Source organism: Erpetoichthys calabaricus, chromosome 9 (assembly GCF_900747795.2).
Source record: "Erpetoichthys calabaricus chromosome 9, fErpCal1.3, whole genome shotgun sequence".
Classification (NCBI taxonomy): Eukaryota; Metazoa; Chordata; class Cladistia; order Polypteriformes; family Polypteridae; genus Erpetoichthys; species Erpetoichthys calabaricus.
This window is the reverse complement of record NC_041402.2, coordinates 7,770,589-7,794,991: the sequence shown is the minus strand read 5'-3', so window position 1 is coordinate 7,794,991 and position 24,403 is coordinate 7,770,589. Positions and strand designations below refer to the sequence as shown.

Genomic DNA, 24,403 nt, shown 5'->3' with positions numbered 1-24,403 from the left:
AATAATCTTAGATTTTAAGAATTGGCTTTTAGCCAAGTTTTGATTTTTTTTTTATTTTTTTTTTTTGATTTTTGTTTTTTTATTGAACTTGAATCTTTTAACATACAAGCTTGCATGTCTAAAGCAGTATCAGTTTTATAGGTTTATATTTCCCAGCCAAAATAAAATTGCCTTTTTAGAAGTATTTCTACATCTTTAAGTGCTTCATATGTACAGTTTTGGAAATTGATAAGGTTTTAGGATCAAAGAAAACAAATTAAGGGTAACTAGTAATGTTATACCAGGTAGACTTAAAAAAAAATATATATATATATACAGTAATCCCTCGCTATATCGCGCTTCGCCTTTCGCGGCTTCACTCCATCGCGGATTTTATATGTAAGCATATTTAAATATATATCGCGGATTTTTCGCTGCTTCGCGGATTTCTGCGGACAATGGGTCTTTTAATTTCTGGTACATGCTTCCTCAGTTGGTTTGCCCAGTTGATTTCATACAAGGGACGCTATTGGCAGATGGCTGAGAAGCTACCCAGCTTACTTTTCTCTTTCTTTTGCGCTGACTTTCTCTGATCCTGACGTAGGGGGATTGAGCAGGGGGGTTGTTCACACACCTAGACGATAAGGACGCTCGTCTAAAAATGCTGAAAGATTATCTTCACGTTGTGATCTTTTGTGCAGCTGCTTCCTGAAACGACATGCTGCACGGAGCTTTGCATACTTAAAAGCTCGAAGGGCACGTATTGATTTTTGATTGAAAAACAAACTCTGTCTCACTTTGTCTGCTCCTGACGGAGGGGGTGTGAGCTGCCGCCTTCAACAGCTTTGTGCCGCGGTGCTTCACATACTTAAAAGAAAAACAGCCGTATTGATCTGTTTGCTTTTCTCTCTATCTCAGTGACAGTCACTGCTCCTGACAAGCACTCCTTTGAAGAGGAAGATATGTTTGCATTCTTTTAATTGTGAGACGGAACTGTCATCTCTGTCTTGTCATGGAGCACAGTTTAAACTTTTGAAAAAGAGACAAATGTTTGTTTGCAGTGTTTGAATAAAGTTCATGTCTCTCTACAACCTCCGGTGTTTCTGCGCAAATCTGTGACCCAAGCATGACAATATAAAAATAACCATATAAACATATGGTTTCTACTTCGCGGATCTTCTTATTTCGCGGGTGGCTCTGGAACGCAACCCCCGCGATGGAGGAGGGATTACTGTGTGTGTATATATATATATATATATAATACACACACACACACACACACACACATGAGGTGAGACACAAAAATAACCGGACTGGGCTTGGGGCTTTCCTAGAAAACTGTCTGGAGGTCAGCCGGATGTGAATCATAGAACTATATCCCCTCCTACACACCCTCTCAAACCGCTGACCGGCTAGGTTTATCCTGCGAATAGCTCAGTCAGTATTTGCACAACAATCGCTACACAAGTTGCCGCTATAATGTCAGATGAAAAAATCAAACCGCGAGTCACCATCAAATTTCTCGCGAAATTGAAAAAAACTGCTACAGAAACTTATGAAATGATAAAAACAGTGTACGGTGATAACAGTTTGTCTTGCACACAACTTTTTGAGTGGCACAAATGTTTCAAGGAAGGACAAGAAAATGTGGAAGACGTTCAACGCCCAGGTCGAGAGGGGGTGGGTGCTTCACCAAAACAATGCTCCTGCGCACATAATGCTTTTTCCATAAAGCAGTTTTTGACTGACAGAAGCATTCCTGTCCTCAATCATCCTCCCTATTCACCCGATTTAGCTCCCTGTGATTTTTACTTGTTTCTGAAAAGCAAAAGTGACCTGAAGGGAACACATGTTTCTTCAATGGATGAAGTAAAGAAAGAAACGGCAAGCCTGTTGAAGAGCCTCAAGCAAGCAGATTTCCAACACTGTTTCAATTAGTGGAAGATGCGTATGGAGCGGTGTAGAGATCAGGAGGGGGAGTATATAGAAGGTGACAATGTTTAGAATTATATTTAGAAATTCATAAATAAATAAATATTTTTTTTTTTATCAATCCGGTTATTTTTGTGTGTCACCTTGTGTGTGTGTGTGTGTACAGATGCACCTCAATAAATTAGAACATCATTGAAAAGTTATTTCAATAATTCAATTCAAAAAGTGAAACTCATATATAGATTCATTACACACAGAGTCATATATTTTAACTGTTTATTTCTTTTCATTTTGCTGATTATGGCTTACAGATAATGAAAACTCAAAATTCATATCTCAGAAAATTACAATATTACATAAGACCAATAAAAAAAAAAAAAAAAAAAAAAAAATGATTTTTTTATACAGAAATGTTGGCCTACTGAAAAGTATGTCCATGTAAGCACTCAATACTTGGAAGTACATTTGAATTGTGATGTTCAATCTGACAGCCTTGACACACACTTGTATGATGTTTTTCCCCTTGTAGATTCTGCTGTTTTAATGCACTGTGTAACCTGCAGTATGTGCCCAGTTCTAATGCCTTATAGAGGTAAATGCAGTTGGGAGCAGAATAAAACATTTGGCCAGAATAGGAGAGAACTGGCAGAAAAGGAGTAGAATTTGGTCAGAAGCTGTTGGGAGTGGGATCAAAAAAATCAGTACAGCATAATTTTAACTTATATATGTGAAGACTAACATTTAAAAATTGCTGAAGACTGTATACAACTGACAACGTTCTCAAGTAGCTGACTCTGGCCATACAGAGATGGGAACTTGCATGCAGTGATAGTAAATATGTTAATTTGTTCGTTATAGTGCACAAAGCTCTCATCAACATCATTTGTTTCTGTAGCACATTTCCATACACAGGATATAAAAGTGCTCTAGAAGTACACTAGAAATAGATACAAGCAAAGAAAAACAAATTACTTAGTTATGAATTAATAACATAAAAAATAATAACCACTTGCATAAGATATGTGTATAATTAATAGAGAAGTACAGTCCTTATATATTCAATCGTTTTTTAAGTCTCTAAAGATGAGTCCAATGGTAAGGACAGATGGCTGGGGAGAACAGAAGAAATAAAAACTCCACATAAGCTGGGGGAAAAAATCTGCTGGGGTTCCAAGGCCAAAAAACCACTCAGCCCCCACTGGGGCATTCTACCCAACTTAAATGATCTTAAGTGGTTTCTTATTGTTTTTTGAGCTTCATCTTAGAGGTTTCAATGCTGTGTGTCTCGTGGGAAGTTGGGGTTTCTGCTTTCATTCAAACATCACAGGTGGCTGCACAGTTCTCTGATCAGGTGGTGGTGGTGTACAAAACTACCACATAAAAAAGGAATAGAAATCGGAGAAAAGTAGAGAGTAATAATTGTTACAAATTCATTGAAGAGTGTGATAATTCGATATATATATATATATATATATATATATATATATATATAATTTATTAAGAGTAGAACTAAAATACAGTGATGAAAACAGCCAATTAAAAAAAATGGGTTTTTAAAGAGTTTTTTTTTTTTTATTTTTATTAAATGTTCCATGCTGTTACTAAGGCATATCTCTATTGGTAAAGGTTTCCCAATTTTTGGTGCATACCATCAAAAGTCTGCTTCACTACTTATTTTATGCTTGGCTCTTGGAATAATAAGCCAACCACTATTTAGAGATTTGAGGTTACAACTTGAAATGTAAGGAGAAAAATTGTTTAAAGTTTTATATACCATTATATTTTAAATATTTTAAAGTCAGTTCTAAAGGACACAGGTAACAGTGCTAAATTTGGTGAGATATGTTTTCAGATTTTCTTTTTTTCTGCTTAAGATTTTTGCTGCCACATTCTGAACTAACTGCAAACGATTGATGTTTTTATTGGGTGGACCTGTGAGGAGTGCATTATAGTAAGCTAGATGACAGTTGGCTAAAAACAAAAATGCAAGTTAATTTCTCCGCATCATGCAGTGTTATAATAGGTCTAACTTTTATTAGTTTCCTTAAATGGAAAAACGCAGTCCTAGTAATATTATTAATATGTGATTTAAAGTTTAGGACAGAGACCATGATTACACCTAAAATTTCCAAATTGAATTTTAATGCTTAGGGGTCAAGTTTATTTCGATAATGCTCATTATTTCAGTTTTTACCAATAACTAAGATTTCAGGTTTTTACTTATTTAGCTTGAGAAAATTACTAATCAACAATTTGAAAATGTATATTGTAGTAATACTAGAATTTGAAAGAATGTTTTCTTTTATTGGTATCAGCAGATCTTTACTTTGGGTTTTGCTTGGACTCCAATAAAGCATACATTTTTTTGTCTGTTTCACCCCTTACAGGTTGATTTAGCAATAATAGAAGTTGGAATTGGCGGCGCCTATGACTGCACCAATATTATCAAGTAAGACGAAAGCAAATTCTGTTTGATTTATTTAGTCACTAAGCTTTGCATAACAATCCCTTCTAAATAATGGAATTGCTTTTCAGTTGAAATAAAGCAGAAAAGTGTAAAGTGAGGGAAAATCACTGCAGTTGCTTGGTGGTATAACTAGTTTGTTCTTCAGATTTAATTGTTTATAGCTTTCTTTTGTCTGTACTGCAGAACTACAAAGTAATTAATGTTTGTCTTTGTCTTAGTAGATATTTTTTTTCCATTTTATACAGCATTTTTGCAGCATATTGTTAAAGTGTCCTTTAATTTTATGGTCAATGTTTTTTTTCTGTTATTAGGTTGAAAAGTCTATAAGTGCCGTTGCTGCATATGGAATTCTGAGTTAATGATTTCATTTAAAGTATCATTTTTATATATTAATGGGACGTGGGGCTCAGGGACACTTTATGGTGAATGGGACATTTTTGTCCTTGTAGTTTCCTATTCTTTAAAATCCACTTCTGAAACTTTGAATTGTATATTTTACCTCCTCACCTCCTTAGAAAGATTGATAATAAAAATAATAATAATGGTAATAATAATAATATGTTTTATACAGTACGTTAGTGCCACAGTCTCTAATAAAAGTAGCCATTTGCCAGCAGCTGATTGGGCCATTGAGCATTATTCTTTATGGCAACATACTGTGTTTGTTTTAATTTTATCAGGTGAACACTGAGATAAGAAATTCAAATATGAGGCTTAAGGGTGGCTGTTGGTCTGCTGAAATTGTTGCATTATCATATCATTATTATGTTGGAAAAAATCGGATTGATTTATTATTTCAAACTTTTTGCTTCCTTCTTTAAAACACTGATTTACATTGTATTGACATGGTACACATTAATAATTTCAAATTTAATGTATCATCATGATCTAATTTATTATTTTTAGATTCATGACAATGCAGACAAGTTGCAATTTCTGTCTCCCTTTGTAGGACACCATGGGTTTGTGGAGTAAGTTCACTGGGAATTGACCACACAAGCATCCTTGGAGATACAATTGAAAAGATTGCATGGCAGAAGGGGGGGATATTTAAGGTAAGGTGTTTTTAGAAGACACTTTAGATTTTAAACGTGGCAGTCCAACTTTTTGAATACTGATCCCATACCCTCATGAATTATAATAATGTGTAGTAAATACCCATATTATGTGCATTTGTTCCTGATTAAAGTAAATATAGAAAGACTCCCAGTTATTCAGTGTTGTGCTCATTCCTTTAGGTTCGAAAACTGATGAAAATATAATTCTTTCATACGTAATATTTTTAGTTAAACTGTACTTCAGTGCTTTACAATTTGTCAAAAAATAATTGTGCCAAAATTAATTTAGTTTAGTTTAAACTATATAGTTACCAATGCTGGTAATTTTAAAAATACATTTGCTAAACTTGATATGAATACTGGTAGGGGTGAACTAAAAATGATTTTTTTTTGTGAACAGCTGATGTCAGATACTACTTTAACGCTATTAGTAAATACTAAATACTGATGTATATACTTTTATTAAAAATAAAAGAATGATGCTAAAACATGGAAGGAGACAAAGTCCTATGCACTATTCCACAGTGAATGAAACTTTTTTGTTATCATTTATTAAAATCTTTGCTGTTGCCGGTCTCAAGCTCTGAAAGAGAATGGAGGAGGGTTGGGTGTCAGGCCAACAACCCAACCCCATAAAAATAGAACCACTACAGAAATGACAAGAAATCCCTATAGAAATTCTGATCATTGCAGAGTATTGGATTCAAGCAATATGATGGTGATGGGCAAACCATTCATGGGGTCCAGTGCCCAAAGTGGAAGGCAATCTTCTATGCCAAGAACATCACTAAAATCAGAACGTGGAATGTGTGAATGCTATACTAAAGTGCAACTCCTGTGGGAATTTGACAACTACCGACTGAACATTCTTGGGGTGAGCAATGTACAGTGAACTGGAAATGGCCGAATCAACAGTAACTTGATAATCGGAAATAGAGAAGCAATTTCTCTTGTCGTTTTGTATCCCAACTGCAATCGAATAATTACAGCCTGCTTCACCAATGGGCACACTTAAGATGACAGTCATGCAAGCCTATGCTGGATGTGCAGCCTTTACATCACAGTTGTCCAAAGAAGAATACGCTTGGCTGGTGACGTCCATGTGTTTGCCATTATACACTTAGGCAACACTAGGTGATTAAAACACATTTAGTGAAAAGTGGTCACTGCCATCTCATTCATTACTACAGAGGTTGTGTAAATACTGTGTTTGTTTTATTTTCATGGCATTTCCCATAAATGATCAAACAATTTCAACTGCTTAAGTCATCCATATGTAGTCCTATAATGGGAGTGGATTTAGTGAACACGTTGTGTCACTGATTGGTATGCTTGTAATTACATAATGCACCTCAGTTTCTTCTATACACTACACCTAAACTAAAATAAGACTATATTGTGTATGTATATAGATATTTTTATTTTTAAAGCTAAGTTCCTTGTGCTTAACCTTATTCTTGTGGTGGTCCTTTATAGCTTGGTGTCCCCGCATTCACAGTGAAGCAACCTGAAGGCCCAATGAGAGTACTAGCAGAAAGAGCCCAGGAGATTGGGGTAATATTTTGTTTTCTTTCAGGCTTTTCCAATAATGAATTAAGTAAATTGTACACTTTTACAATAAAGGATTACACTTTTTGTTACTTGTCACATAGATGTTTTATTTGTTATACTTGACTAGTTTATTATTTGAAAAAGCTTGCCAAGCTTTAGAGGTTTTGTGGAGTAGTATTGTGTGAATTTCCCATTGGGATTAATAAAGTATCTATCTATCTATCTATCTGTCTTTGCATTAATTGGCAGTTTCATAGAAAATAGCACTTTCTGTGAAAATATTACAATTTGATTTGTAAGGAAAAAATGAAAAATAGAATTTTCAGGGTTCTTGTTGGTTGCAAATAACTTTGCAAGCAAGCAAACACAAGTTTGGCATCTCAGATTAAGGCCTTGAATTTCAGGTTACTTATTTTGTGCTCAAATTATCCCTTCTTACTTTTCTTTTGATATTATTGAGGCTTTGTTAGGTGAAAATGTGTGCATGCGTATATAAATAATTTTTCTCTTGTAATAAAAATTTGCACACTCTGTATTAAAATTACATTATATTGCGTCAAAGTTACCATAGTTTAAAGGGGAACAGTCATGTTTTTCTATCTTTTAATTGTGAGAAATATTCCTTCATGTGGTATCTTTGAAAAATACTGGCAAGAAATGATGTAGCCATTTTGGTATAAATCTCAAATTGGTGGCACCTCTGCTCTAGTTTTGAGCTGGTAGAAGAACTTGAATCTGGTCAACAGTCTGCTGTTCTCTGATGATTTAAATGAAAATGAGTTTGTCTTCATGCTTTGATGCTAGTTATGTGTTATACTTTTGTGTTGTAAATTGTGCTACATGAAAGACTACTTTTCACTATTAAAAGTTAAGAAAATGTGACAGTTCTTCTTTAAATAATTGTCCTGTTTTATGCAAATGTTCATAATTTCTACCAAAATAATGTTGAATATGTGTAAAATGTCAATGCTTTTTGTTCTTACCAACTATTTGCTTTATAATTCTGCAGAAGGGTTTGTTTGTGCCATCTCTATTACAGTAAAACAGTTCTAGTAACCGTAAAAGATACAAAATGTCTGAATAGCCATAAATGTTTAGATTTGATACTTGGGAAACCCAATTGTGGACTATCATTCTGATATCTAACAGTTAACAGAGCTATCTACAACTCTGTTTATGACTTTCTTTATTTCATATTGATAATGAAAACCTGTTTGTGTTTGTATAGCAAGTCAAAATTAAACTGGATGAAGAAAATTGGGCAATAAAAAAATCAAAGCAATAATTGCCAACTCTGACTTCTATAAAAGTAAAAAATTAATATACATAGTGTGTCTGTTAAAACTGTGTTGTAAATTCTGTCTGTGTCCACTTTTATTTTGTAGCAAAAACAATTTTTGAAAATCACTTCTTACTACACTTTAAATTGTCATTATTATTAATACAGTGCAAAATCAGTAATGTGTCATGTTGTAATTATTTTCCTGTTCTAATGACAGAAAACAGAATTCATTAACCAGTTTTGTCATTTATATCTGAAATCATTTACAAGTTGAAATGTATTCTCAGTATTAGTTTAGCAGTCATATTGTATTTTAATATTTAAATCAGCATTCATGTTTTCATTCATTTTTTACAATCTGTTTTATACATTCATTTGGAGAATTATGTGATAGTGTCCACTTTAGAATGTATGGCTTTCACCATTGATCACCTTAATTCTTATTTTCACTTTATGATCTATTTGGTATAAATTTGTTTTTTTACTTATTTTTTAGTTAAATGTCTTATTTTTTTTAATGTATTTCTTATTGTGGTCTAAATATTATAATCAAGGGTTTTATAATCCCGCTTATTTTATTCTGTGTTGTGTACTGTTTAGTGCCCTCTACATGTTTGTCCAGACTTGACTCAGTATGAGTGCGAAGGCCACAGACTGCCTCTGGGACTAGCAGGAGCTCACCAGAGATCCAATGCTTCATTAGCACTGCAAATATGCCGCAGCTGGCTCCAGCATCGAGGATTTTATGGTATGTTTATATGGTGATGTTTTGTGTATATCATGGGCTTTTAGTTTTTTCAATTTATTTTTGCCTTGGGTTGTGGAAGTTAATTTGTTTAACACAAAATTTTGCCAAAGATTGCGCTAATTTGCTTTAAAGATTTGACTGAGAAAAGTTTTTGTGGCATTGTGACACTTCACTCAGTCTTGCGAATGTCTGACTTTTTTTGTGTTGGTGAAAGATCAACAGCCAGTGTGATACTTGGCATCATTATTTGGGTACATATAGTCACATGTGTAGGGGAGAGTGAATGTGCTAACGGACATGCAGTATGCCTCTACTGTCTGTCCTCCTTAATTGTAAAATCTCAGAACAGTTTAAAACACTAATCTTGGGAGACAAATTAAGTTTCATTCAAATGCTGATGACACTTCAATTATTTTGAAACCCTGATCTTCTTTGCCCAGTTGCTTTTGAAAAGTGTTTTAAAAGTGAAAGCTCATATCAGGAGCACATTACTAATTTTCTCCATGGTTTTTCACTTGAATGGAAAGGCTTCCTTTCATGTTTGAGCAGTTTATTTTGCCATACCAAATTACAAGTTCACCTAGTAGTTATGTAAAGTGAAAATTAGGAATGGGGCAAATAACACACATACTGTGAACAAGTGTGTATATCTGTAAGATAGGATTTTAGATGGATAGAACCTTACCTGTCCTGAGGGGAAAATGCATCTTTTTACAAAAGTTCAATACATTATATGTAAATTATGCACAAGTCACACTGCCCATCAAAGTTGTAGAATATTTGAAGGATGTCACTACCCCCATTAAAGGAATTCAGTCTCTTAAGAAGAAAGGGTCTGTTTTACCCTTTCGTCTATAGTTTGCTGTGTTTTACCAGACCAGTCTAACCTTTTATGATGTGGAACCCCAGACGCTAACAGCAATGTTATGAGTCGGCATAAATTTCCTGAAGATTAACCAGACATAGTGGCTGTTTGGTGCAGCAAAAGACAATAACCAGTTTATTAGTTTTGCTGATGTTAAGTTGCATACAGGTCTTTCTGCATCAGGGAACAAAGTTCTCCACTTGAGCCCTATATTCTGTGTCATCCCCCTTCTCAGTATACCCCATAAGAACAGAACATTTCTGCAAGTGACATGAACTTGTGCAATATTCATAGTTTGAGGTGTAAAGAGTGAACAGAACAGAAAACAAGACTGTTTCCTATGGTTCCTCAAGTGTTGCTCACATCTGTATCAGAGAGACAGACCTTGAACTTTACAGACTGTGATCTGCTGGACAGATACATAGTCCAGTACCCTCCGACACTATTGGCTCATCCACCTTAATATGTATATATAATTTAAAAATATGTGTATATGTATCTTTTTGTTTATATTTGTTTTTCTTTTTTTGCAGCTGACTTTCCTTCTATTGAAAAAATGGAACAACCCACTCAGGCTTTGTTGAATAGCAGGCCAGCCATGGCTACTGCTTTCCTGCCCAGTTCTGCAATGGCAACTGGTTAGTGTTTGGATGTAAATGTTTTTATATGTTTTATGTGCAGGTTGCCTCATAGAGTTAGAAAGCATATTAAAACAAAAGTATTGTACCTTAATCTTTCTAACACCTGCTTCATTCAGTCTGTATATGTTTTTTACTCAGCTGTTCACAGTTATCTTAATCACTGGGCATACTCTTAAGTAAACTAAATGTAGCTCTTGAATTTTCTTTTTCTTTAACTGTTACAATTGATTATTTTTCGTGTTTTGGTTCTTATAGCACCTTTTGCTTACTGTGCCAGCATGTATTAGTATCTTTATTTATTAGCAGCAAATTGGCTGCCTTTAAAAAGAGTAATTAATAACATTTGTATTTATTTGCTTAGCAAACGTTTTTATCAAAACGATTTACAAAACAGATCAACATAATCAAGTAACAGTCTAGGTAACTCTTTGGGACAAATTATGAAAGGCAAAGTTCAGCAACTTATTGTGAATTATGTTCACTAGGTTTTCACTTTTTTAAATCTCTTTGTTTATTTGGAAATATCAAAACATTATCGAATTACTTCCACATGAATTACATTTACACATTAAACAGAAGAATTGCTACTCAGGTTTCCAGGCTCAAGTGTTAAAATTTCAAAAGGAAATCCTGCTCTCTTACCTATGTTTCCCAACTGTAAAGTACAGTAAAGTACTGTAAATACAATCCAAACCTAAGGTTTGCCCCTTGCTGGATGTTATTGCCCTTACAATCATACATTTGTTGTTTAGTTTTCAGTTTATGTTACTAAATATCAATGCTTTATTATTTTGTAGCCAAAAACATTAATTTGAAATTTACATTTTTTGTTTATACCAAGTTAGTTAATACTTAAGTTTATTCTTTTATTCCAGCCAAGCGTGATGTTTTATCTTACCCTTGGATCATCATGTATTATTTTTGCACTTATATTGTTACTGTTAAAATATTGAATATTCATGATTTTCTGTTTTGAAACCCACTGTCTTCACTACTGTCAGGACTGAGGGAGACGGAATGGCCAGGTCGAACACAAACTCTTAAACATGGCCCAATTACTTACTATCTGGATGGGGCACATACTACAAGAAGCATCCAAGCCTGTGTTGACTGGTTTAGGGAGACTGCCATGTTGGAGGAAAAGACCACTGTGTAAGATTAGCAATCTCTTATATTAAAGCAAGAGAAGCACTCATTTTGGTGGGTTATTTATTGAAAATGTACCTTAACACAGTATCAGCTTTGTGTTTTGTTAATTACATATATTGAGGTAAATGATTAGAGGTATTAGTCATTTGTATTTTAAACATATTTGCTTAATAAGCATTTGAGGAAAAGGCATTTGTTTTGCAATTGTTTTATGGTATTTGATAAATAACAGAATGTGCTTTTCCTATTTAGTAAGGCAACTGCATTGAACAAAAGCCTTTTCTGACCATTTATAATGGAATCAAGATGCTGTGTGCCTAAAAACAATAATCCTGTACCTCAAGTAGTACTCACATAACGCCTCCCTCTACTTTCAGTGGTTCAGTTGTTCGTGTGCTACTGTTCAATGCTACAGGTGAGCGAGACTCCCCAGCTCTGCTTAAACTTCTCGTGGTGAGTCATCGTTGATCCCACTTTTACCTTGATTATCTATCTTAAATGTCCTTACAGTCTAAAAAGTAACATTTGCATTTTTGTATTGAATTCCAAATATGTTCTTTGTTATCAGCTATTCATTTAAGTTCCGTGTTTTAAAAGGATTTTTTTTTTTTTTGTTCATTATTTTATTTTATTTTTTTGTAAAAGTTTGCATTATGCACAGGGTTAACAAAAACCAAAGAAGCATAGGTGGAAAGAAACAGCAGTAATTTTTTTTTTATTTGAAAAAAGGTGAGACAAGCAGCCAGTCAAATGCAGGATGAGAATGGATAGACACAATCCAGTGAAAACATTTTCATTCATTTATTAATTAATTCAGTTGGAGTTGTATTTATCATAGTTAATGAGTGGTGCAGAGGGGAAAAGTTTAAAGTCCTCCTTTATCGTTTACCCACTTGTATTTTTTCATATGTCCTTTATTGAACTTTGTATGCACTAAAATCTATGTTTCTTATGTTGATATCAATGTATGAAATTGAGATATCTTTGCTGTATATTTCAATTGATCAAAAATTTAAATTCCATTTTTAAGGAGATATTTAATGATCAAATTTGTTGTAATAATATCCTAGGAACTTGGAGCCTATACAGAGTCTGATATTCAATTTTGGCGGGGGTTGGGTGGAGATTTGTCTCTAAATGTTAAGCAAGTACAGATTATTTATGGGCAGTTTCTGCATAGGATTTTTATCAATGATGTGGTCATCATTGAATACATAACTTAACTTACCATGCCCATGTACTAAATTTATTTATTCATTGACATTTTCTGTTCTGTAACTAAAAAATAAATACAGTTTAATGTAATATCTGTTTATATAAAATCCCTGCGTGCGTCCAGGTGTCCGTGTGTGGGTGTCTTCTGGTGAAGTGCGCATGCGCGGGGCACGGTGCGATGCGCGATATTACTGTCAGAGAAAGTTAGAGGTGTTTTACGGAAATACAAACCAGTATTACTGCGAGAGGAAGTTAAAGGTACACAATACAGTGACGCATATTACAGCCACATACAAGCCAGTATTACTGTCAGAGGAGATTAAAGGCATATTACTGACGCGCACGCCTGTATTACCGCCAGAGAAAATTAAAGGTTTATTACGGACGTACAAGCCAGCAGACGTACAAGACGGTATCCTTCAATAAGGGCGCGCACAAAAAGGCGAGCCTCAAAAGGGCGACCTCAATTGGGCGCAGCGAATAAAGGCACGCGTAAATAAAGATCTGCACCTTTGTTGCTCTTCACATATTCCAGAGCCATTTGAACTAAATTATCTACGAACGCCTTTATTCGCTGCGCTCAATTGAGGTCGCCCTTTTGAAGCTCGCCTTTTTGTGCACGCCCTTATTGAATAGAACCGTACAAGACAGTATTACTGTCACAGAAAAGTAAAGACACACAATACACGGCGGCAGCCCACGAAGAACGGTCAGCTCAGCAAGTAAACATCAACAAAAGAAAGGCTGAAAGAAAGAAAAATACGACCAACAAAAAGAATGAGGTCAAAGTCCATTGCCATTTAATATAGACTGTTCCTACTAATGTTTATGCACTACTGTTCTAGCGCCCGTTATTGTAACGGGCTAAATGACTAGTTAAATAATAAAAATTCAAACAGTATTGTACTGCCTCATGAATTAGTGAACAACAAGATTATTTATGAAAGTATTATTTTGCACAGACTGTTCTAATGACCTAGATTTAGTTTTTCTGGTTCATTTCCAGCAATTAAGTATGTTGTTTTAGTAGCTCTATTAAATATGGGTCTTTGTAGTTGTGTGTTTCTGTTAATACAATTACATGCATGATTAGAGAGGTTTGCCTTGTGCTTCAAAGCATTATGAGCTGAGCCACACAATGCCACATAACCAGCAGCAAATGTTTTGGGAAGAACTTGGAGCCCCAGCCACAGGTACAGAGAGTCACTAGATTTGAGTCTTGTCTCAATTCATTACTTGTTTAGACTGTACCTGGCACTGCCTTTGCGGAGTTTAATCTGGATATTCTGGTTTTCCTTCCACATGCTAAAGACATGAAGGTTAGATTGTCTGATCACTCTAAATCGTGTAAGTGTAGATATTGAGAGTGTGGTGCAATGTCCAAAATTAGTACCTGCTTTGCAACTAGTGCATCTTGGATAAGAACCTGCTCCCACAATCCTGAACTAAATAAACTTATTAGAAAACAGATGAATGGTTCGATGGACTACTGTTGCCACGACCATTATATTCAGAGGATAAATGTAAAGCCTCTGTTCCTTTATAGGGGCTATTAATCAGGTTTTTATTCCTAACTCTCTCATTCACTACTAACTGCTCACATCATCATGCTCTTCAAGCATGCCTGAATAATGTTTAGTTACATTAAAAAATTAGCTCAGAGGTAAAAAAGTGGGAATTCTGTAAGCCTTGAAAGCCTTTAATACTCCTTATTCACTTATGACTATTTGGCCAGGCATAACTCCAGCTTCATCATTAAATTTGCCGATGACACCACCAACATAGACCTGACCTCCAGCAATGAATAACTTACAGAGAAGAGGTCTGCCTGCAGATTTAGTGATACCATAAGAACAACCTGATTCTTAATGTCAGCAAAACCAAGCATCTGATCATAGATGTCAGGAAACAGACCACACTGCCATCTACAACACTAGCACCTCTACTTTCTCGTATATCTGAAGATGGCTTGCATTTCCCTGTCTATCCCCACAAATGTCTGCAGGTGCACAATGGAGTCGATTGTGAATGGCTACATCACATCCTGGTCGGGATCCTGCTCGGCTCAAGATTTTAAAGCACTGCATAGGATGGTGAAGGTGGCACAGAATATTACTAGCACCCAGCTGTTCTCATCAGGAAATACACAACACTTGCTGCCTTTCTTAGCATTGTTAGCATGGCATAGCTTATGCCACCGTATTGATTCTTACGATTTTGAGTTCTACCACCAGCTCAATACTAGAAGAGTGACAGTATTGGTTCTTTTTTCCTGATGATGTATTCAAAAATGGCTTTATCGTTTCACACCACACTTTTCTCGAAGCACCCACATGAAGAAGTAATTTTCCCTATTAAAAATAGAAAATTGTGCCTGTTCCCATTTGATGCAGAATCCAGGAAATTCCCAAGGGTTCACAATTTTTTTTTCAATTGTATATATAAATCATTTATAGTGACAAGGTAAGCAAAATGACATCTTTTATTGGCTAACTAGACTTGATTGCATCTTGCCTGAAGAAGGGGCTTGAGATGCCTCGAAATCTTGCATATTGAAATCTTTCTAGTTAGCTAATACAAGGTATCATTTTGCTTAATTTCTCACTACATCCATAATGGCTAAGACAGTACAACACCCTAGTACTACATACATCATTTATACAAAATATTTTTGGAATGGAAAATATAGAATTTTAAAGACCACAGCCCATTATCTCTTATTTTCAGTCTTACTGTGTGAGCAGCTTTAGAGCTTCTTGCTAACAGTTCCAGGGATCTGGCATGTCTTTGTAAAATTTTCACACTTCTTACTAATGTGAATATTCTTCCATTTACTTAAAGAAGTGCATGTTAATTGATGACATGCATGTATGTCAATGTGCTGTGTACACTGAATTTCTGTACTCCCTGGAATTAGTGTCTACCTTATACCTAATTTTGTTGGCTAGACTTCGTTCATCAAACTCGGTAATGGTAGAGAACAAAGTCAGAAACTGCATATCTTGTTCTTCACGAATGAGTGTTTTGTGGCAAATTCCAACACTTGAAAGAATATTCAAGGTAACTTTAGTTAAATAATAATAATAATAATAATAATAATTCATTTCATTTATATAGCGCTTTTCTCAGTACTCAAAGCGCTAAAGCGCTTTTGCAGCTAGTTTCTGCAAAATAAATTGATCTGACATGTGAAAGCAGGTATGGAAGCTGGTTAATAATGTAGTTGTTTACAAATGATTGTGTAGGTATCATTATTGTTCCTATGTACTTAATATATAATATCACAAAGAAATTATGCAATAGATTGTGCTTTGTTATCTTAAAGGTTGAAATTCAAGTTTTAAATCACTTTTCTAGACTCCAGTATATTCAGAACAGCGCTGCCAGGATCCTGATGAGGGTGCGAAAGCATGATCACATCACCCCAATCCTGAAAACCCTTCACTGACTCCCTGTTTCATTCAGAATAGAGTACAAGGTCTCCCTTCTTACCCATCAGTGCATTTATGGACATGCCCCTCTTTATCTACAGGAACTCCTTACCCCTCATAACTCCTTACGTTCCCTCCGCTCTGTACACACTAACACTCTTCAAGTCCCCAGAACTAAGCTCAGCAGCATGGGTGACAGGGCGTTTTCATCTGTGGCGCCGAGGCTGTGGAATGCCCTCCCTGATTACCTGAGAGCCCCACAGTCGACTGAGGCCTTTAAGCGAAACCTAAAAACTCATCTTTTTAGAAAGTCATTTTGTTAAAGTATTTTATAGATTCTTCTGTTTTTTTATTTATTATTCTATTTTTACTCTGTAGCACTTTGGGATTGCTAAAATATAAAGTGCAATATAAATAAAATTTATTATTATTATTAATTGTAAGGGCAAAACTATAAACTTCATGGTTGTTTATTTTTATTCATTTTTCCTTCCTCATTATGCTTTCTAATTCTTCCTTTAGCCTTGCCAGTTTGACTGTGCTGTGTTTTGCCCTAACATCACTGAGGCAGTTTCTTCAGCTAGTGCAGGTAAGTCATAGTCAGCTTCTTCCCTGCTTCTATTTTTTAATGTTTCTCTTAAATTTACTGTAAATTGTGGCTGTTTTACAAAAACCAACAAAGGAGTCAAAAGAGAAATCCATGTTGTCACCTTTGCAGTTTTTAAATGTATTCCAAAAACTATACCTTTGCATTAACTGTGTTAAGTTTTCATGTTGTTCATGTATCTCTACTTGCAGAGATTTTCTTTGAGTTTTCTGGTTTTCTACACCCATTTATAAAGATGTTTGTGTTAGGCTGATTAGTGATTACTCATTGACCCAGAATTTGAGAATGGGCCCACCTAGATGGTCCATGTCTTAAGCCTGATGCATGCCAAGATAGGCTAAAACTACCTGAGAATTTTAATTGCATTGTGTTAGTTTAAAAATGTTAAGCTTGTTCTACTTTACCATCAATTTAAATGCGCTTTATAAAAAAAGATTTCCACACTTTAGTTTAATTTCTTTGGGGACAGTGTATGTTGCAGCATATGTTGCCCTGGCGGAGTCCAACTCTCACTGGAAACGGGTTCGACTTACTGCCGGCAATGCGGACCAAGCTCTGACACCGGTTGTACAGGGACCGAACCACCCTTGTCAGGGGGTCCGGTACTCCATACTCCCGGAGCACCCCCCACAGGATTCCCCGAGGAACACGGTCGAACGCCTTTTCCAAGTCCACAAAACACATGTAGACTGGTTGGACGAACTCCCATGCACCCTCCAGGACTCTGCTAAGGGTGTAGAGCTGGTCCACTGTTCCGCGACCAGGACGAAAACCACACTGTTCCTCCTGAATCCGAGGTTCGACTATCCGACGGACCCTCCTCTCCAGAACCCCCGAATAGACTTTTCCAGGGAGGCTGAGGAGTGTGATCCCTCTGTAGTTGGAACACACCCTCCGGTCCCCCTTCTTAAAGAAGGGGACCACCACCCCGGTCTGCCAATCCAGAGGCACTGTCCCTGATGTCCATGCGATGTTGTAGAGACGTGTCAACTAAGACAGCCCTATGACATCCAGAGCCTTGAGGAACTCCGGGCGTATCTCATCCACCCCTGGGGCCCTGCCACCAAGGAGTTTTTTTGACCACCTCGGTGACCTCAGTCCCAGAGATGGGGGAGCCCACCTCTGAGTCCCCAGGCTCTGCTTCCTCATTGGAAGGCATGTTATTGGGATTGAGGAGGTCTTCGAAGTACTCCCCCCACCGACCCACAACGTCCCGAGTCGAGGTCAGCAGCGCACCATCTCCACCATATACAGTGTTGACACTGCACTGCTTCCCCCTCCTGAGACGCCGGACGGTGGTCCAGAATCTCCTCGAAGCCGTCCGAAAGTCGTTCTCCATGGCCTCCCCAAACTCCTCCCATGCCCGAGTTTTTGCCTCAGCAACCACCGAAGCCGCATTCCGCTTGGCCTGCCGGTACCTATCAGCTGCCTCCAGAGTCCCACAGGACAAAAGGGACCAGTAGGACTCCTTCTTCAGCTTGACAGCATCCCTCACCGCCGGTGTCCACCAACGGGTTTGGGGATTGCCGCCATGACAGGCACCAACCACCTTACGGCCACAGCTCTGGTCAGCCGCCTCAACAATAGAGGCACGGAACATGACCCATTCGGACTCAATGTCCCCCACCTCCCTCGGGACATGGTCAAAGTTTTGCCGGAGGTGGGAGTTGAAGCTACTTCTGACAGGGGGCTCTGCCAGACGTTCCCAGCAGACCCTCACAACACGTTTGGGCCTACCCCTCTCTTCACCCGAGTGTCCAAGACATGTGGCAGCAAGTCCGACGACACAACCACAAAGTCGATCATCGAACTGAGGCCTAGGGTGTCCTAGTGCCAAGTGCACATATGAACACCCCTATGTTTGAACATGGTGTTCGTTATGGACAATCTGTGACGAGCACAGAAGTCCAATAACAAAACACCACTCGGGTTCAGATTGGGGGGGCCATTCCTCCCAATCACGCCCTTCCAGGTCTCACTGTCATTGCCCACGTGAGCATTGAAGTCTCCCAGCAGTACGAGGGAGTCCCCAGATGGTATGCCCTCTAGCACCCCCTCCAGGGACTCCAAAAAGGGTGGGTACTCCGAACTGCTGTTAGGTGCATACGCACAAACAACAGTTAGGACCTGTCCCCCCACCCGAAGGCGGAGGGAGGCTACCCTCTCGTCTACCGGGGTAAACCCCAATGTACAGACTCCAAGTCGGGGGGCAATAAGTATACCCACACCCGCTCTGCGCCTCTCACCGGGGGCAACTCCAGAGTGGTAGAGAGTCCAGCCCCTCTCAAGGAGATTGGTTCCAGAGTCCAAGCTGTGCGTCGAGGTGAGCCCGACTATATCTAGCCGGAACCTCTCAACCTCACGCACAAGCTCAGGCTCCTTCCCCTTCAGAGAGGTGACATTCCACGTCTCAAGAGCCAGCTTCTGTAGCCGAGGATCGGACCGCCAAGGTCCCCGCCTTCGGCCACCACCCAGATTTTTTCTTGAATAGGTTTTATAACATTAAAGATTCACACTCCTCTTCTACTTATAAACAAATAGAAGTTGTGTCTGTAGTGGATATAAAAAGTCTACACACCCCTGCTAAAATCTCAGATTTTGTGTAATGAAAAAATGAAACCAAGATAATTCCTGTTCGAAACGTATTGCAACTTTATTGCAAAATTGCAATCTATATAAAGAAAGTGTAAACAAATCAGAAACTGTTTAGTGAAAAAAGGAAGAAAAAAATCGTGCAGAAACCTGGTTGCATTAGTGTTTATAACCTTTAATAATCAAGGATGTGGCTGCGTTCAGAATCAACCATTCACTATAAGTCTCGTCTCAGAATAGTAGTTAGTACACACCTGACATCAATTAAAGTGGCTCAGATTGAGCTCAAGTATGGCTGTTCCTGTACAATTATTATAATATCCTTTTAGATATAACATACTCCAATAGCCATGATCCACAAAGAGCTTTTAAAATGTAAACTGGATGTCATCATTGTAAGGTATCAGAATTGTGGTACAAAAAAGTACCAAACATTAAACATCTCATTGAGCACAATGAAGACAATCATCAACAAGTGGAGAAAGTATTCCTCAACAGTGACTTTACCAGGATCAGGATGTCCCTTCAAGACTGATGAGAAGACCAGGAGAAAGCAGGCCTACAACAACATTAAAGGAGCTGCAGGATTTCCTAGCAAGTCCTGGTTGTTCCCTACATGTGACAACAGTCAGTCGTATTCTTCATATGTCTGGCGTGTCGGGTAGGGTAGCAAGAGGAAGGGCTTTCCTCACAAAAGGAAAACATCCAAACCTGTTAAACTTTGTAAAAAGGCATACCCAGTCTCCTATAGCCATGTGGAAAATGTATTATGGTCTGATGAGACCAAGGTTGAATTATTTGGCTATAACTCCAAAAGGTATGTTTGGTGCAAAAAATAACACAGCACATCACCAAAAGAACACCACAGGACCCACAATGAAGCACAGTGTGTAATGGTGGAGGCAGCATCATGCTTTGTGGCTGCTTTTCTTCAGCTGAAACTGGGGCTTTAGACAAGATGGATGGAATAATGAATACTTGAATGAGTAATGAATACAAAGCTCTCAATTTACCAGTTGATCTATTTCCTACCCTCACCTATGGTCAAGAGCTATGGGTAGTGACCGAAAGAACGAGATCACGAATACAAGTGGCTGAAATGATTTTCCTCCGCAGGGTGTCTGGGCTATCCCTTAAAGATATGTTGAGAAGCTCAGTCATCTGGGATGAGCTCAAAGTAGAGCCGCTGCTCCTCCGCATCGAGAGGAGTCAGATGAGGTGGCTCGGGCATCTGATCAGGAGGCCTCCTCGACGCCTCCCTGGTGAGGTGTTCCGGGCACGTCCAACCGGGAGGAGGCTCCGGAGAAGACCCAGGACACGCTGGAGGGACTATGTCTCCCGGCTGGCCTGGGAACGCCTCGGGATTCTCCCGGAAGAGCTAGAAGAAGTGGCCGGGGAGAGGGAAGTCTGGGTATCTCTGCTGAAGCTGCTGCCCCCGCGACCAGACCTCGGATAAATGGAAGAGGATGGATGGATGGAATAATGAAGCTCCAAGTATCAGTCTATTTTGGCTCAAATCCTTCAAAAGCATCTCCTAGGAAGCTGAAAGTGAAGAGGAAATTCATTTTTCAGCATGGCAGCAACCCAAAACATACATCAAAATCAACAAAGCAATGGCTTCATCAAAGGAGGTTCAATGTTCTGGAATGGCTCAGCCACAGAGCTCACCCAGACCTATGGGGTGACCTGAAGAGAGCTGTGCACAGGAGAATTCCTTGTAATTTGACAGCTCTGAAGATTTTTTGTTAGGAGGAGTGGACATAATCACCAAGTCCAGATGTGCCAAACTGATAAATTCTTACCCAAAAAGACTGAGTGATATAATAAAATCAAAAGGTGCTTCAATTAAGTATTCGATTAGGGGGTCTGAACATTAATGCAACCAGGTTTCTGTATGATTTTTGGTTTCCTTTTTTCATTAAACGATTTCTGATTTGTTTTCACCTTCTTTGTATAGATTGTAATTTTACAATAAAGGTGGACTAAGTTCTGACAGGATTTATCTTGGTTTCAATTTTTTTTTTTAATTACACAAAATCTGCAATTTTGGCAGGGGTGTGTACAGTGATCCCTCGCTATATCGCGCTTCGCCTTTCGCGGCTTCACTCTATCGCGGATTTTATATGTAAGCATATTTAAATATATATCGCAGATTTTTTGCTGGTTCGCGGATTTCTGAGGACAATGGGTCTTTTAATTTCCGGTACATGCTTCCTCAGTTGGTTTGCCCAGTTGATTTCATACAAGGGACGCTATTGGCAGATGGCTGAGAAGCTACCCAACTTACTTTTCTTTCTCTCTCTCTTGCGCTGACTATCTGTGATCATGTCGTAGGGGGTGTGAGCAGGGGGGATGTTCGCACACCTAGACGATACGGACGCTCGTCTAAAAATGCTGAAAGATTATCTTCACGTTGCTACCTTCTGTGTGCAGCTTTTAAGTATGCTGCGCGGTGCTTCGCATACTTAAAAGCTCAAAGGGCACGTATTGATTTTTGACTTTGTTTCTCTCTCTCTCTTTCTGCTCCTGACGGAGGGGGTGTGAGCTGCCACCTTCAACAGCTTTGTACCTGCAGTGCTTCGCATACTTAAGCCAAACAGCCCTATTGATTTGTTTGCTTTGCTCTCTGTTTCTGACAGCCTGTGCTCCTGACATACACACCTTTGAAGAGGAAGATATGTTTGCATTCTTTTAATTGTGAGACAGAGCTGTCATCTCTGTCTTGTCATGGAGCACAGTTTAAACTTTTGAAAAAGAGACAAATGTTTGTTTGCAGTGTTTGAATAACGTTCCTGTCTCTCTACAACCTCCTGTGTTTCTGCGCAAATCTGTGACCCAAGCATGACAATATAAAAATAACCATATAAACATATGGTTTCTACTTCGCAGATTTTCTTATTTCGCGGGTGGCTCTGGAACGCAACCCCCGCGATGGAGGAGGGATTACTGTAGACTTCTATCCACTGTATATAAATAATGGATGAGTTCAGCTGTTAGTTACTCTTTGACAACTTATTGGCTTCTGTTCAGTGGCGATAAACACCTTTTTCTTTGTTTCTCAAAACAGACCAGCACAACTATAACGTGACTGTGGAGAACATGCTGACACGCTGCTTAGACAACCAGAAGAGTTGGCGTTGGCTCAGTGAGAAGGAAGTAGTTCCGAGAGCAGAGCTACTTTTGCCAGGAGGTCTCCCTTTAATGACTGGGACTGTGCATCGAGGAGTCGAATCCCTAGTTTTTCCATGCATACACAGCGCTCTTAGGTGGATTACTCAGGGTAGAGATCCAGTTATAGGTTACTCTGGGAAACCCAGCACTCTGGCCACAATGCAGCCTGGTGCCATAGCAGGAGCTCGGACTCTGCAGGAGGCAGCTAATATACAAGTACTGGTGACAGGAAGTTTGCACCTTGTTGGTGGTGTTCTAAAACTCCTTGATCCTGTATTATCTCAATAGTTTTTGTTTTAGGTGCTTTTGTTTGCACTACTATTTATTACAAGGTGGCAGCTGGAAAAAAATAAAGAAAAAACTCAAACCAGGAGAAAATAAACCTCAGAGGATGTGTCTACCACAACATGGATTTTAGAAACAAGACGATTGAAAACCTTATGAAAACAAGTCCATCTTAATGTTTGCTACTCTTCCACACCTCTTGCTGCTGTGAAGGACCCCTGAGCCCTTGGAATTCATGTATATTGTGTATTTTCATATACTGCCGGGGTGTGCACTGCCTGCTCTGTAATTTTGACTTTTTGGGAAAGTTTGCTTCTACAAGAAGCTACATTTCAGATACATTGCATATCACAATATCCAGGGTGTCAAGCCTGTGCGGTCCAGCTTTCTGCTGTTGTCCTGATAAAAGTACTGAAGTTTATGGAGCAGCAAATTGTTCAGAATTCAGCTTTTGAAGTAGGTGTGCTGCAGCTTGGCATAATAAAAGTAGCATACTTTATAATGTTTTTTACAGCTATAGAATTGTGAAAGTTATTTATTACTGTAGCTGGAAAGCCGTCTCTTGGCTGATTATTTGCCTAAGACGACTTATTGCAGCATTTGAGATGCCTGCAGGCCTTTTTATCATAAAATAAATTAAGAAAAACTATAGATTTAATGACGATGATACAATTTAATTATTAATAGGGAAAATCTAATTTAGTGCTTATTTGCCTATAATGAATGTTTTGCAGTGACCTAATAGTTTTGCCAAATTTGTCTGAAGTAGTATTTATTTTGTTTTTGTAACCTATTTTAATCAGCAAAATCCACATTAGGAGCCAAGTCTCTTTGATTGTTATGTGCTGTAAGCTGAATTATTTTTAAAAAGTATGGATAAAATGGAAAGTTTTTTTTTTTTCTTGGAATGCCTTTGATACACATCAGCTGTAGTTTACAGAGCTTTAATCAAAAATGTCAGACCCTGAGCTCAGAAATCAAAATATTCTTTTACTCGTTTCTCTTCGTTTTCTCCTGTTTTTCCCGGTTTGCTGATTTGCTAATATCTCTGTGTTTTAAGTGGTTGCCTAGTTATGGAGTGACATTCCACCAGCTTTTTTTGTTTCCGAGACCAATGTGCCATAACTGTGTGCTGAAGTTAGACTTTACAAATAGGTTATAAAATTACACAGCAACTAATAATTGCTTTGGCAGAGTGTTTTTTTTTTCTCTCTCAAAAGATGATTGCATGTATATAGTAGGCATTTTTAAAATAATTTTAACTACAATCACTCGGTTTATGCCCAATATGCATGTGTTTAGGGAATATGATGTTCAGCATCCAGTCTTAGTAGGCAGTTCATGTATGAAAACCGGAGAACTTCTCACCCATACACCCCAGGCGGAGTTCTAAACCTCTTGTGTATTGTGACAGTGACTGCTGGTTAGAA

General features: G+C 38.0%; 1 protein-coding gene across 2 annotated transcripts in view; it reads left to right on the top strand.

Moving 5' to 3' along the window:
• The window catches only part of fpgs (folylpolyglutamate synthase), a 63,223-nt gene extending 39,068 nt beyond the window's left edge, over positions 1-24,155 (top strand). For both annotated transcript variants that reach the window (XM_028809120.2, XM_028809121.2), the window contains exons 7-15: positions 4,299-4,360; positions 5,331-5,433; positions 6,913-6,990; positions 8,870-9,017; positions 10,416-10,520; positions 11,525-11,675; positions 12,050-12,125; positions 16,841-16,907; positions 22,585-24,155. In XM_028809120.2, coding sequence (XP_028664953.1) covers positions 4,299-4,360; positions 5,331-5,433; positions 6,913-6,990; positions 8,870-9,017; positions 10,416-10,520; positions 11,525-11,675; positions 12,050-12,125; positions 16,841-16,907; positions 22,585-22,976 — 1,182 coding nt within the window. In that variant the 3' untranslated portion in view covers positions 22,977-24,155. The remainder of the gene's footprint in view (positions 1-4,298; positions 4,361-5,330; positions 5,434-6,912; positions 6,991-8,869; positions 9,018-10,415; positions 10,521-11,524; positions 11,676-12,049; positions 12,126-16,840; positions 16,908-22,584) is intronic.
• The last annotated feature ends 248 nt before the right edge of the window (positions 24,156-24,403 follow it).